This window comes from Pollicipes pollicipes, unplaced genomic scaffold (genome assembly GCF_011947565.3).
Source record: "Pollicipes pollicipes isolate AB1234 unplaced genomic scaffold, Ppol_2.1 Scaffold_7231;HRSCAF=8579_pilon_pilon_pilon, whole genome shotgun sequence".
Classification (NCBI taxonomy): domain Eukaryota; kingdom Metazoa; phylum Arthropoda; class Thecostraca; order Pollicipedomorpha; family Pollicipedidae; genus Pollicipes; species Pollicipes pollicipes.
In genome coordinates, this window is record NW_023597034.1 from 39280626 (window position 1) to 39296448 (window position 15823).

The 15823-nt window shown below is 54.7% G+C and overlaps 2 protein-coding genes across 2 annotated transcripts in view; one reads left to right on the top strand and one right to left on the bottom strand.

The window, feature by feature from the left end:
- Positions 1 to 1593: 1593 nt before the first annotated feature.
- Positions 1594 to 10666, bottom strand: LOC119110102 (E3 ubiquitin-protein ligase RNF13). The gene is made up of 11 exons (XM_037233840.1): positions 10489 to 10666; positions 9395 to 9598; positions 8641 to 8827; positions 7960 to 8056; positions 7382 to 7487; positions 6840 to 7017; positions 6317 to 6516; positions 5935 to 6009; positions 4804 to 4912; positions 4452 to 4477; positions 1594 to 1599 (listed from the first exon to the last, which is right to left on the bottom strand). The coding sequence occupies exons 2-11, from the start codon at positions 9551 to 9553 to the stop codon at positions 1594 to 1596; spliced, it is 1143 nt and encodes a 380-aa protein (XP_037089735.1). The 5' UTR covers positions 9554 to 9598; positions 10489 to 10666.
- A 3308-nt stretch (positions 10667 to 13974) lies between these two features.
- The window catches only part of LOC119110704 (uncharacterized), a 12952-nt gene continuing 11103 nt past the window's right edge, over positions 13975 to 15823 (top strand). Inside the window, exons 1-2 of the mRNA XM_037234606.1 lie at positions 13975 to 14090; positions 15638 to 15796. Coding sequence (XP_037090501.1) covers positions 15688 to 15796 — 109 coding nt within the window. The 5' untranslated portion in view covers positions 13975 to 14090; positions 15638 to 15687. The remainder of the gene's footprint in view (positions 14091 to 15637; positions 15797 to 15823) is intronic.

Consider the following 15823-nt stretch of genomic DNA (forward strand, 5'->3'; position numbering starts at 1 on the left):
GTTTTTGGCTGGAACACATGAAAGTTTTGGTGTGCCATTGCGTTGCTATCTCCGACTATTCCAATTACTTGCAGCGTCCAGTCGTGATGTTCATACAGCTAAGACTACCGGTTTAGTCACGAATTGTCCACCAATGGTCAGCAAATTTGAACCAAAGTTACTTTGACATGTAGATTTCCTTTGCATTGTCACGAAAAATGACTGCATGACTCGCAATGTCATTGCATTGGGCTAATAACCGAGGTGAATGCTTGACGCTAAAATATAGAATGATTTCATAGGCGTATACAGTGGTGGAGAAACCGGGAACCATTCCACCCTTGTAGGTCTGGGCGCCACCCCAGTATCGTATAAAAAAAATGTTCAAAAACCAAAATGTAAAAAAACATAAATGTAAAAATCAAATCTCCTGTTCATTTTATTTCTTCCAAAGCAGTAGTAGCTGGATGTGCAAGTGACGGAGCCAATAAGGCATAAATGGGATTTTTACCCATCGTCTGCAATGCCCTTCATGGTAAGCTGACATAACAAAATCGCGACAAGACCTCTCGTGCTCACTTCAAGGAGGCTTCATTATCCTTACCCTCAAGATTTTGATCATAACGGCTCAGACAGACCTGAGCGCCCTGGGCCAATTATTTACAAAGTTCGACAGATCGATGATATCGCTCGAACTTTACATTCTTCTGCTGGTAGGGCCTCAGCGACTGTTGCGGTTTGCCTTCATAAGCATGGTTCTTCAGGCGCACATGGCGTTCATGGTTCTTCAGGTTCATGGTTCAGGCGTTCATGGTTCTTCAGGCGTAGGCGTCAGTGATATCGTGATACGAAGCTGTAAACGTTATCATGATGACATGAAGCTGTGAACGTTAGCATGATGATGCGAAGCCGTGAGCGTTATCACGATGATGCAAAGCCGTGTGCGTTATCATGATGATGCAGAGCCGTGCGCGTTATCATGATGATGCAGAGCCGTGTGCGTTATCATGATGATGCGAGGACGTGCGCTTTATCATGATGATGCAGAGCCGTGTGCGTTATCATGATGATGCAGAGCCGTGCGCGTTATCATGATGATGCGAGGACGCGCGCTTTATCATGACGATGCGAGCTGTGCGCGTTATCATGATGATGCGAATCCGTGCGCGTTATCATGATACGAATCTATGCGCGTTCTCACGATGCGAAGCTGCGTGATGTCAACTGGCTCGCAAGCAGCATTTGCAGAAACGTTCCAGGATACGTAAAAACTGATCAGACATCCGCAACAGATTTGTGCCCGGAATAGATATCCTCGCATCACGGATCTATGAGTCCGGGATCTATGGCTTTCACGGATCGAGCATCTATTTGTGAACCCCTCCTCTTCTTTTCTCATGCCTCTCAAATCGCGCACCATTGCGCCCGTCACTAGCTCCCTCACATCCCGTGCCATTATCCACCACACGTCGACATGCTTGCCGTTCGCCTCGCGGGCAGCGCGTCGGCATACATTGTGAGAGAGAGCTTCTTCCCTTCTCCTCTTTTCCCGCGATTTTGGTTATGCTCATATGTAAGTGTGCTCTTTTCCGATGATTGGGCAACGTTACAATGCTACGTCTGTAAGCCACAGAGCATCAGACGTCAGACGCAGGACGTTCCGCGCGGAGAACCGGCTGGGACGAAGTCCTTCCTACGTTCCAACGTTTTACCCACATACGCTACCGGACCAACAGCCTTATATACTTTCAAAAAGAGAGGATGAAAAACAAAGTGTGTATTGGGCTAATCATCACAACTTTACAGTTTATGGACGCTTTCCAAATGGTCGACCTGCCCGGTCGACCACTGATAACATTGCCTCGCATTACTGAAATAACGGCACATAACATGTACAGGTGAGTTGTACAAAAAAGGCAACGTTGGCCCCTCGGCGTCCCTCCACCACCTGCCAGCAGAAGAAGGGACACAGTACGCAAGCTAGAGCACAGGGACGGCCCTTGCCCCTGTCTACATTCCACGATGTTTTACCGTCAAAAAAGTATCACAAAGGGCAGTTACATTGTTCTATGCACCCTGGTTAAACGCCGTAATATGCTGGGGTTAGCTTTAGTGATAAATTCGAAGCCGCTTGATTTCTTTTCACCTCATTGGCACGACAACGAGGGTCGAAACTACTCGTCAGCGATCCGTTTCAAGTAAAGCCAGTGTCGGACAGCTAAGATACAGAAGGCGGCGGAAGAAAAAAAAAGGCCCGAAAAGGCAGCGCATTTTAGCTGTTAGATGCCTTTAAGGAAATTACGCAATTAAATCGCCAATCTCTGCTGGCTGGAGGTATCAAGTGATAAAACAGTTAATTGTGCAGTGTTCAATATCCAAAAACCTACACATAGCAAACAAAACAAAGTTCGGTTTTCAGGATCAAGCGTCATTAACCGAGTAGCAGCATGTGCTCCCAACACTTCAACAACACACCTTTCGCACCCTGCACGCTTCCGACGTGCTGGGGGGGGGGGGCTTCGGTCGCCAGCACGCCGAATACGATCGGGCGGACCTCCTCCCTCTGTCGGGCGACTGCACTCCACTGGCTCGCGATGCAGACACAAAAGGAGTCGCCCAGCACTGAAGCTCTCCAAAAGGCTTACAGCAGGGCCCGCCTTTCCTCGAACGCGCGCTAGCTACCACACGTTATGGCATTGGAGCAATGACATGGATGGCAACGCATCTGACATGCTGTGGTCCTGAGAATAAGAATAGTAGCACTTACACAAAACGCGCATGGCAGGCATCGGTTAATCACAAGTTACAATGCCCCAGTGCGTCAGATATTCTGTGCCTCAGTGGCCCCCGGGGGCCGCAATTCGGGCCACGAGAGAGCAGCCGCCCAGCGGGGTTACATCCCTGGCCTGCCCCGGGTACGACATCAGGCAGGCCGTGGGAAGACGTCACATCCCGGGCCGTGGGAAGGCAACAGCAGCAGATAGGCCGTGGGAAGACGCTATATCCCTGCACTGCTACGGATACGACAGCAGACAAGATGTGGGAAGACCCTATATCCCTGGCCTGCCCCGGATACGACAGCAGACAGGCCGTGGGAAGACGCTATACCCCTGCCCTGCCACAGACACGACAGCAGGCGGGCCGTGGGAAGACGTTATATTCCTGCCCTGCCACGGATACGGCAGCAAGCAGGCCGTGGGAAGACGTTATACCCCTGCCCTGCCACGGATACGACAGCAGGCAGGCCGTGGGATGACGTTACATCCCGTCCTGCCCGGATACGACAGCAGACAGGCCGTGGGACATCTCCAGACTAAAGGCAATGGCTCCGAATGAACCGCGCGGCAGTGCTGAAGTTGCCCCCGTCCAGTGCCGTTCAAACACCTACATCGAGGGACCCTGAGCCATCCAAACACCTGGTCCTTGGGTCATGAGGTGAAGTTGTGAGCCCCGCTGTTTGGATTGTACCGCGAACATTTACGGTTGGAACTATACACTTCGTACTTGCGCGTTAAAGTCATGTGTGCTCAGGACGAGCTACTAATAAACGCCGTTTGTGAGGTACGCCCCTCCCACGGCGTGGAGAAAAAGAGCGTGGGTTCTTGCTCCGCCTTATGAAACCAGGCCCAGACGTGCTGTCCATCGACAAACCACTTAGCTTACATCACCGACATAACAGCGTCGCACGGCTATTCACAGTCTTGCATCTCCTCCGCGGCACCCCGCCAGCCTGGCTTCGTGACACCTGCCCGCTACCCGTCCCAGAGCGTCGCAAGGACACTCCCGCTTTGTACAGTTTCCGCGCTGCGCCGCCACTCCGTGGCCACCCGCTCCACTGCGGGAGCGCCAGGGCCCCCGCCCCCACTCCCGTCCGCACTCCCAGAGGCGTCCAGTCGCAGACCACGGACCGCTCTCTCCTCACCGCAGACTGGAAGCACCACTCTCATGTTCAGCCGCCGCACCGTCCCAAGGCGCCACGCGCAGTCGGGTGGAGGAGCCTCAGTCCCCCAGTTCATGCCCAGAGTTGGCCCCGTGGTGGCTATCTCCGCCGGGCGTTACACCAGATGGGCACCCGGCCCGGCGGTGGACTCCTGATCCGCGCTGGCTTCGGAGGCGGCGTTCACAGCGACAGTGACGGGACTAGCGGCGGCGACCGGGTCACAGACCGTGACCGGGTCAGACGGAGTGACCTGGTCAGCGGCGACGACCCGGTCAGACGGAGTAGCCGAGTCAGCGCTGGTGACGACAGCACAGGTGACGTCAGCGTTCGTGACGTCAGCGCAGGTGACGTCAGCGGTGCCGATCGGGCCAGCGGTGGTGTCTGGCTCAGTGCTAATGACAGCGTCAGCGATGTCGACCGAGTCAGCGCTGGCGACCGTCCCAGCGCTGGGGACGGCGTCAGCGGCGGCGACCTGGTCCCATCTTGGGCTGGACCCGGCGGGCGGGTCGGCCGGCGCGGCGGTCGGGGTCGCCGCCGCCTCGTCCCCATCGCTGCTCCCTGCAACACCGACGTGCGGGACGTCAGCGTCGCTCCGAGCCGGACAAGCTCCAGCTCGCCCGACGACGCTGACCGCCGCGGTCACTACTGACCGGGGTCGTACCTGTGCACGGACAGTCTCGGGACGGCGCCCGCTGAACAGTCGGTCACACAGGGGTGGCGCGCTCCGGGTGTCCGCGGCGACTGCGGGCCGCACCGAGCGCACCCGGTCGGCGAGGCGTCGACAGGACCGACGTGGCCGCGGGCCGGCCGCAGTCTCAGCACCCATCCGCACCACGGGCGCGAGCCCCGAGAGCCGGCGCCGCCTGAGCGCCGACCGGCCGTACCTGTCGGTGCCGGGGGCACCTGGAGTCGCCGCTTGGGCCGGGCGCCGCCGCGCGCCGGCGGCTGCTGCACGTCATGGACGGTCACCTCGGCGTCCACGGCGACGGGCGGCTGCGGAACACCACGGCACGCGTCAGAGCAGGCCCAGCCGGCGCGGCGTCATCCGGCCACCGCCCACATCCGAGGCGCCTGTCCATCCCCCGGTGTAGAAGCGTCCGGCCGAACGCGTCAGGCGGGCGTCATCAGAACAGCAGCCGCCGCGCGCGGTCCGACCGCGGCCCTCAAGGGGGTGTCACCCACCGAGCGGCGGCGGACCGGACGTGGCCGGAGCCTCAGACGGGCGTCACCACAACACTGGGCGTCAGTACATGCTGAAGAGGCTAACCCCACGATCCTGCCTGGCACCAACACTGTCACACAACCACGAGTGCATGACGTGCGAGCGGCTCACCGGACCCACACCGCATCTGAACGTCCAGTCCGCTCTCCATCCATCCCACGGCAAGGCCGTGTCGGGAGAGCAGCCGCGAACCCCGCGTACTGTACAGGGCGGCGGGCGAGGCGCCCCCCCCCCCCCCCCTCCCCCCGCGGCCGGTCATTGGACGGAGACTCACCGCGGTGTCCGGCGGACACTCGTTCTGCAGCAGCGGCGCGCTGTCGGCCGAGGAGGCCCGGCCGGTCGGCAGCGACCAGGTGCCGGGTCGCGCCAGCGGGCGGCGCCGGCCGCGGCGCGCCTACAACACGACACGGGGCGGCGGACGCTCTGAGAGGCAGCGTGGGGCCAGCGACCCGCCGGGGCCGGCCCGCGGGACAGGAGCACAACAGACAGCAGACAACACACCCCAGGTCGGTCCCGACACAGGCTGCCGGCACCAGCCGACAACAGGGAGAAGGCTGGCCGCACGGCGGCCGTTACAAGGCAGGCACACCGTCCCCGGACGCCAATAAACTGGCCGCTGCACTGACAGGCCGGGTGATGGCAGACGAAAGCGGCGCCGGTCCGGGCCCTGCGTCCGCCGCACCACACGCGCGCAGATGCTTCAGCGACACCCGGACCTGACTATCCCAGCCTGCGGGGCCCAAGCAAGGGCCTGATCAGCACTTGATGCTTTGCCGACCGCGCAGGATCTTACCCTGTGTGTGCGCGGTGGCTGTGGCCTCTCGCTGACGTCACGGACCAGGGCGGGGGCGGGCCTGCCACCGCGACCCTGCCAGCCACCGCACCGCAGGTGAGAACTGGGGTACGCTGGCGCGTCGGGCACCGAAGCATACTCAGTCCTTCTGTTCACCGACGAGGCATCAACGCCTCACAAACAGCGGCCAGCGCCACAGCCACTTGTCTAGGCCAGCCACAAACCTGTCCCGAACGCACAAAGATGCGAACGTCGATATTGTCCAGCAAATGTGAGCTACGTTCGACGGCGACATGACACACGCAACATCGTTCTACGGCCGTCCCCTGGCGGGGCCGTTGCCGAACAGCCCTGCCCCCCCCCCCCCCCCCGCCGCACTGACGGTGAGCGTGGATCCGTAGGTGGTGCGGATGTGCGGCCGGTCGCCGAGCGTGGCCTCCGGTCGCTGCGGCGCCAGCAGCGACTCCTCCTCGCTGTCCGAGGCCGGGTACGCCAGCGTGGCCGAGAAGAGGCGCCGCTTACAGACCGGGCACACGCGCCTGGTGCGCGTCAGCCACGGATCCACGCAGGCCGCGTGGAACACTGCCGGGGCGGGCCGGCGGTCAGCGGAGGCCCGCCAGCGTGGGACGGGAGGGACGGGCGCCGCTCCAGTTTAGCCGCACCGCAGCCCCATCGACGGCCGGATCCGGCCGCGCGCCGCGTTCCACGAAAGCCATTCCCGACGTCGTTAATCACCCCGACGGGTGCCATAAGTCAGCCGTCGTTCAGTGCTGTTGCCACACGATCACGGCCTCTACGCGACTGCAACACCCCAACCGTTTGAGCAGCGGCGGCGGCGGCCCGGTCTCAGGTCGGACCAGGCGCGGCGCCGGCGCGCCGGCCGCCGGGGCGGCGTCTGCACGTACTGTGAGAGCAGGGCAGCACGCGCAGCGTGTCGGCGTCGGCGTAGTCGTCCAGGCAGATGGCACACGTGTCTTCCTCGTCCTTGGACGCGTCAAACTGCTTGGTCGGAATCTTGTTAAGCACGCGCTGGGGCAGGCGACGGCGCACGGAGTGCACGTACTGGCAGCAGCAGCGGTACATCTGGCGGCGCGGAGGCGAGAGGACGTCACGGCACGGCACGGCACGGCACGGCACGGCACGGCACGGCACGGCACGGCAGACGAGAGGGTGCGACTGCACAGTCGACGGGCAGGCCGCGGGACAGGCGGCGGCAGAGGCGATGCCACTCCGACTGAACGGCAGAAAGTCTGAACAGCGGCACACGGGCGGCCTGAGCTCGAGCTGCCGCCTGACCCCGTGCGCCGATGTGTGACACGGATCGGCCAGGGCACGAGCAGAGAGCGTGGCACGCCTGGGAGGGCCAGACCCGGTCCGGCCGCGAGCAGGCGGGAGGCGGTCGGACCCGAGGGCGCACGCCCCGCACCGCCGCCCGGAAGACACTGACCATGATGGCGACCAAGATGAGGATGCAGCCGCATACCAGCAGCATACTCGGAATGAGGAACGCCAGGAAGTCCAGTGGTATCTCGTTGGGAAGAATGAGATGGTATCTGAAGATCACGCTCAATTCAATGCAAATTTACACGCGGCTTGCATTGTGTCACATGTCTTCATGTTTTGTTCGCTTGCTTATAAATTTGTGGCCCGCAGCCAAGGGGCGTTATATTCTGCATGTCAGTGGGTAGAACTCTGCGATTTCTTGCTCTCCATGCTACCACAGAATATCCGAGCATAAAAAATACCCGCATTAAAAGCGGACTGTCAAAGGCAGCAACTAAATAAACCATTGCAGTGCTCAAAGCTGGTAAATCTGACCCTCCGGATGAAACGCCAGTCACACATAAACATTTAACTCAAATGCCAATGAAAATCCCACCTAAGCACTAACGCAAAAGTGCTGCAAGGCAGCAAAGAGTCTACTACACTACATATTATACTACATTAACTATATTAAATACTATATCCATGTTTCGCGGCCTTTTCATACGTGTGCGGCAACTCGGCCCCACGCCGTGGACTCACCCGGAGCCGTAGAGGAAGTTGACGCGCATCATGATGCCATCCGTCTCGCCAACAAAGAAAGACGGGATGTCGACGGGCTTGGTGCCGTTCATCGGCACTGAAACAGACAGCCCAGCACCAGGTCAGAGGGTGACGCCCAGGGGCCGGCCGGTCAGAGGGGCCACATCGATGGGCCAGTCGGTCAGAGGGGCCACACCGACAGGCCAGTCGGTCAGAGGGGCCACACCGACGGGGCCAGTCGGTCAGAGGCCACACCGACGGGCCAGTCGGTCAGAGGGGCCACATCGAGAGGCCGGCCGATCAGAGGGGCCACACCGAGGGGCCGGTCGGTCAGAGGGGCCACACTGAGAGGCCGGCTGGTCTGGGGAGCTTGAACTTGCTTGAGGAGCTTGCTTATCAGCCGGTCAACACCTCCGCAGCGTACCGAGGAACGCCAGGCAACGACGGTCCGCGGCGGCACAGCCAAGCTGCCGGCGTCCAATCCGGATCGAACACAGCCGATATCACAACACCGCTACACGCACGAGGTGCACATAGCAGAAGGCCAGCGCACGCTCGCCATCCTGATGTGACCGTCAGGAGTACGGCTACCCCGGGCACTAGCCCACGTGGTCCCGACCCTGTGGTCGGAGCTGGTCCTGCGGAGCCCGATGAGCCCCGTCGTCCCCCCGCCCTACGTACTGATCTCGTCGCTGCCGACGTTGTGCACGATGGCCGCCATGTAGCCGGCCTTCTGGGCGTTCAAGACCTTGGTGTCGTCGCTGCAGTTGTAGGCGCGTAGCAGCACAAACCACTGGTCGGTAGCGTTGGACGGCGGCGGCTCCAGTGGCGCGCAGCCGTTGACAGGCTGGCCCAAGATCAGGAAACCCTGCCGGGACAGATGCACACTTGGTACCAAACACGTGATCAAACTCCCGGGCTTCGTGCGATCACGGAGAATTCGTGCCAGCCTTGCGCTACCGGGGGCCGCCGGATCGTGACAGATCGAGGAAATGGAATGGCCGGCAATGAGTCAATGAACAGCTATATGTGTTCAGCTATGTGTCATTGCACATGGCGATGATGACTCCTCCTTGTTTTCATGGGCGTTGCTAATCATAGCCCAGTATTTACTGAGATACCAAGGACAGTATTTCCGGCATGCTACATTCTGCCTCTGTCCTTGAGCCATTGCCCTATTTCTGCTGGCGAATGATAAGTGCTCTTCCTGACTAGTTGATTACACCTAAAAATACCAAAATGGTGCACAATCACATACAAACATGTGACTCCCCCTGGTGGTAATACACCTTTAATCCTATGGTGACATATAATGCCTGACACATTCCAGTAATTCGCACAAAACAAGCTGGCTGCAAAACTACACCTAAGACATTCAACAGGCCCAGGTGGGGCCCACAACACCAGCAGCACAGGCACAAGCCAATGACGTCACCTTACCGCCACACCGGGATCGGCAGCGGAGCTCCGAAGTTGGACTGAACGTCATCAATCTGGTACTCCACATCAGACTGGCCGTGCACCACCAAGATCTCAGCAGCAGATGGCTGCATGGCCTGCACCAGCACCACCAGCAGAAAAATGGCCACAGCATCAGCCATTATGGCAGCTGAACTGACAGCCACAGCGGAACACCTCTCTGCCGATAGAAGGGAGGCCTGATGTGATGGGCAGTGGTGATACAATGGTCCAGTCAGGTTATGGTGCTGTTTTTGCATCAGCAGTTCAGAAGAGATTGAGACATGGCCCACAGAAACATCCAGAATCTTGCTCAACTGTTTTAGGTACCTGCAGCCCAGGCAAACCCAGTTCATGGCCATAAGTTTATGATTTGTTTGTGGTCATGACAGTGTTAGCATAAAATACAATAGAGGAGCAATAAAGTAGTCTTAAAAATGTATATGCCCAGTCTGGGAAGTTTGTAGTGGAAGATGTCATTTTAATATAAAAAGGGGCAAAATACCAAAAGGACATATCATCTCACCATGAAGTGTCACAGTGGCTTACCAAATACATTTTTACCAGTACTACAAACAAGTGATAATCTATCCAATATGGCCCTAATATAATTCTGTAATATTTAAGCTGTAGAACTCTGCAATAGGCATGCAAAACACATCTAAAACTAGGATACTCCACCACTGAGAAATGTTCATCATAGGAGAAGTCAGACAATGGCCAAAAGATTAAGCTTAACAAACCCTATCTCTGAAATAAAGATGTGCACATGATAAATGGTAAGCTCACCACAAAAGTTACACAACACATGAAGTTAATACACAACAACTGAACCAGACCACTGATATGCTACAAAATACTGAAAATATCAGGCTCAGTCTGTCAAAGAGCTGTCAAAGGCTGATCTGACAAAGAATCCGATGAAAGTTGTTAGAAATCGCCAGATTTATCTCATAATCACCACACAGGCTTAGACCTCAGCTGTGCATAAGCACATGCCGTTATGTGCACGTGATATCTACAGCAACTGGATCCGTCACACCAGCCGTTCGCACACACACACTCACACACCTTTTCCAAAACAGAAAACCGACCAGCTTAAATCATTAGCAGGAGTCTTGACAACAGTTTCAGTCTTTATCGCGATTCCTGTGAGTGGTATTTCTTATCCTTATCGCCTGATGTGAGACACATTCTAATCTGTCGTGGACCTATTCGCTGCAGTCAACACGCCACCGACACACTTCCTTCCGTCAATAACATAAACAAAGGTGGCGGCGCTTCTTCTTCCATTTCCAACAGCTGAGAGATGACCTTGAGAAGGAAGAACTAAAAGACTGAAAAACGGGAGGGGCTAAACGGTTGAACAAACCTGTTGACAGTCCAATGCTTCAAGCTGTTGACACCAATTGGCATCAAACCTTCGTCATTCGATGCCACCTTGTCGATAATCTGTCATGTCTAGAAAATGGTGACCGTGGGTGAGGCCTTATTTTTAGCAGAACATGGTGACCTTGAGTTTAATCAAAGGTCATCTAAACGCCGAAAAATCAAAGTTTGCTGCCGATAACCCCATGCTCCGAGCCTATAGAACCGATCAGCATGAAACCTTTACCAATCGATGCGCCATAGTCGCCATATCTTATCGTTTCCCAAACATGGTGACCTTGTCTCGGGCACAAATTTTTCAGTGGCCTTTGTTTTCTGTTTTTTTTTGTCTAACCACTTTTTCGGTGACCTTCGCTTTTTGTCTTAAGCCTTACATTTTTGTGACCTTTGATTTAGCTCAATGTCACCATGCTCTGGAGAGATGATATGGCACATCAATCGGTGAAATTTTGTTGCCGACCGGTTCCGCAGGCTCGTAGTATGGGGTTGTTTGCAAACTAATTTGAGGTGGTTTTGGGAGTTTTTGGTCACATTTGACTTAACCCAAGGTCACCATGTTCTGGAAATGATAGGTTATCCACCATGGTGCATCGATCGGTAAATGTTTGGTGCCGATCAGTCATAAAAGCTTGCCGCATGGGGTGCCTGCAAACTAATTTCAGCTGGTTTGGACCGTTTTGTGGCCTTTGACCCGATACCAGGTCATCATGATTTGGGAAGGATAGTATATCGACTACGGTGAGGGTTAAGTGCTGATCGGTCCAATAGACTTGCAGCATGCGGATGTCTGCAAACTAATTTCATGTGGTTTTGACCGTTTTTTTGCGATCTTTGACCTGACTCAAGGTTAACATGCTCTAAAAAGTAAAAGGTATCGGGTATGGTGCAGAGAATAGTGAAGATTTCATGCTGATCGGTGCGATGGGCTTGGAGCATGAGGCTGTCTGCAGCCAATGCCGGTGGACTTAGGCGTTTGCTGTTATCTTTGACCTGGGGCGAGGTCACCATGTTCTGCATAGGATGGAATATCGACAATACCGCATCTATCGGTGCAGTTTTCATGGCGATCGGTCGCATAGGCTCGGAGCATAAGGCTGTCTGCAACCAATTTGGGTTGTTGTTTTGGTGTTTTGGTGACCTTTTGATTTAAGTCAAAGTCATCATGTTCTGATATGGATAAAACATGAACTATGGCGCATCGATTGGTGGTTGGTTTCATGATTGTTGGTGTCAGCTGAGCACGGAGTTGTCTGCAAACCTATGTTCCGGTATACTGTATTTTTAGTGACCTTGAGCCTGACCCACGGTTACCATCTTCTGGAGAGAATAGGTTATCGGCTTAATGGTGTCGAATGGTGAAGGTCTGATCGGTCGTTTAGTCCCTCCCGAAAAAGCTGTTGATAGCCCCATCCTCCAAGCCTACGGCTCTGGTTGACACCAAACCTTCACCATTCGATGCGTTTTGCCAATAACTTATCCTTTTCATGACAGCATGGTTCATGACCCTTGGTCAGGTCAAATATCACCGAATATGCCTCAAATCCGGAGGCATTAGTTTGTAGATAACCTCATGTTCCGAATTCATAATAACGACCGTCACAAAACCCTCCCCAATCGATGCGCCTTAGTCGGTGGTCTATCCTGCTGAAAAGATGATGGGCTTGGGTTGTGTCAAAATTCGACAAAATGCCCAAAACACCCAAATTGGCTGTGGACAACCTCATGCTCCAAGCCATTAGGACTGATCGGTACGGAGCCAATCATGGTGCATTAACCAATCGATGCACCATGGTTGATAACCGATAATTCCAGAAGATGATGGCCTTAGGTCAGATCATAGATAACCAAAAACTGCCGAAGCCATAAAAGTCAGTATGTGGACAACGCCATGCTCCGAGCCTGTGCGACCTATCGTTTTGAAGCCTATACTGATCGATATTGCGTGATAAATAAATTCGTCTGTCCGTACCATGGTAGCCTGGGATCAGGTCCAAGCCTAATTTAAGAGCATTCACTGAGAGGGATGTCTGTCAGTCGAATCCTGGGTGCCTTAAAAGAGAATTATGTGTATTTCTTAGACCTTGATGTCATACCAACATTTCAACGCATTTTTGTTTCTCAGTTTGGAAGCAAATGGTCTTTATTTAAACCATGTTTAGGCCTAGAACTGCAAAATGAGATCTTTATAGACTGGCGCACAGCGCTTTTGTACCGGCTTTTTGTTCAACCGCAGCTGTCATAAAATCTACTAAAGAAAATGTTTGCCTGAATTATATATATATATATATATATATATATATATATATATATATATATATATATATATATATGTCTCTCCGTCTGTCCGTCAGTCGGCTTCTGTTTGTCGGCCCGTGTGCAGGTCAAAAAGAGGATTGTAAGAGCCTGCAATTTTTGCACATGTACACATGCTCGTATACGAGCGAGCACGCCCGCACACACACGTATACGACCGCTGGTGTGCACATGCGCGCTGATGACTCGGTGCCAAGATTGACGAGTGCCCTGTGTTGGTAGGAATTCCAGTGTTTAAGCCCACAAGGCACAGGGTTGCCACTTATGGCATTCGTGCGTTGAACAAATTAAGCAGTAGCAGCGCCAGTGCTATTGTGAAGCCGGTATATTGTGATCCATTTCTTGCACAGCAGGGCACCAAATATAGGATCGCAAATCGATGACAATCATGCGGATTATATGCGCATATGGTTAACATATCCAGCTGCACTCAGCGCCATCGGAAACGTTACAGCAGTGAGCATTGGCAAAACGTGAATTGCGAATCGTATCAAACTCCCCTTAGACTTCAACCAAACCCCCATTTCAATTTGAAATGACTCCAAAATATCAACTGTGCGATATCGACGGGTGGCGTTTTGATAATAATCTTAATATTCAAACATATTAGGAAATACTCAGCGCTTTTAGCAATGTGAATGGCTACCCGTGACCAAACTGTGAAAGGTGCCGCTGCAAGATGATTGGTTCACCTGCATCACACCCCCACCGGCCGTGGGAGACAGGGCGCGCGCGCCTGTGGTCGGATGCCACCTTACTCCTGCCAATGTCGCCACGCTGGCGCCGCCCCTGCGCGTGCCGCACGCGCCGGTTCCGCGGCAGCTCGGCCCAGCCTGAGCGGCAGTTGGAGCGCGCGCCCCGCCACGGTGGGCTGTACAGGCTGGTGACGCCCGGACGACGTGAGACAGGCGGCAGAGCAGCCTCAGGTGGTGCGCCAGCGACGCTGTCTGGGGACAGACACGGACGGCGAGGTGAGCCTGCTCCTCACGCAGCAGATGGCGTTTCCGGCGGGTGGGTCTGTCCGAAAATTGCGTGACTGTAAAATGCGAAGTGAAAGATGGATGGTCGTCTTGGGAGATGGCTAAGTCTTCGGATGAGTACGTTGTCGCTTGGCCATTCTTTTGCGCAGAACTAGCAAGCCGCTGGGTTTTCCATGTCAGACGCCTCACTGCTGCAGCTTGACAATGTCCATGGCAGATGTTCATCAAAAGCGCATGACGCACCAAACACGTTGTTTAGTGATAAAGATTCTCCATATTTCAATGTCATATAAATATCAGTCCTGAAACGCACCAGACACTATGTCCCAACCATAAATAAGTCTGTCTTCCTATTTCCTGCGAAAAAAATTATTCCGAATTGTTTGCATGGGTGGTTTTGGGCTCAGACCAATGTGACCAGACCAGACCAGACCAGACCAAATCAGACCAGACTACCCGATAGGCATACTTTGTTGCGTGTACCGTGAACGAACCACCCAAGTCCTTCTGTCCAGTTCAACGGATAATTTTGCCTCCGCTCTCCCGATAGTAGTGCGGGGTGTCATTTTTCTTATGTTGTCGGCCATGCCAAAATGAACCACGAAAAGTTACTTACTTCCAAAAAAATGGGATTCTCCCACCACGAAACCTCCGGCGGGTTGCATCACAGAAGGGGAGAATCGTTTTGTTTTCGACTGTTATTCGAGCACGGCAGCTCGGAAGACGGGAAGTTGGCTTTAATAGCGTTTCGAAAATGCACTGCAGGAGGAATCTATTCATGACAGGCAAATAAATTATTCTGGGCAGACTGCTTAAATGCCGCCCAATAAAGCTAAGTGACTGAGGGAACCCCGTCCAGTCTGTACTTGCCAAAGTCAGATTCGGGCTGCTGTGCTACCCTAGTATTTATCTGGCAGCAACGCGGAACTGGCCGCTTGGCGTGGTTTCGCCGCCATCCGTTCCACCAGCTCACCAGCTGGGCAAGGGTGCAACAGAGGCAACCCACACCTCACGTGGTTCGGTGCGACTGTGGGTCGGTGGCATGGAACAGTTGCAATCATGGTAGCATTTCGTCCCCCTTGGCTGGTCTGGCCCTTTCGAACCAATAAATTTATGTCTCGCTCTTTGCACAATCCGCCAGGCGTTCGCTTCGCCTAACACATGTGAATACATAAGGCCAGCTTAATTCAGTACGCTTACCATGGTGGTGATTGGTGTTCACGGGATGGCGGCTACTGAGGCTATTTCCACCCCGTTCTGATAGGGCTAGGTCGTTCGAGGTCATTACTGTTCTAATATTTCCTGTTTGTGTATTGTATTCTCATGCATGCTTGTGCCCTTCACTTTTGGTCATGCAAATCACCTAAATCACTGGGCTCCATTTTTTCGCTCTGCTTTTGCATGAACAAATTATTAGTACACGGATCAACATTTAATCATTCGCTGTTTACGCTGTATTGGCGTCTCTTTCACCAATGTGAGCAGACGGGTGAGCAGCGGCAGACGCCGTCACGTCATGTCTGACCTCCGAGCTGCAGGACAGACGCGGTGAGCAGATCGGTGAGCAGCAGCAGACGCCGTTGTCGTCATGGGGTCCTCTCACCGAGGCACTCTCCAGCTGGCGTTCACAGTCCTCAGCGTGGTCGTCTTCGCTGTGGTGCTGTTCTTCAACTTCGCGGCCGGCTCCACGTCTCTAGGCAAGGCTCTACTGAAGACTGTAGGCG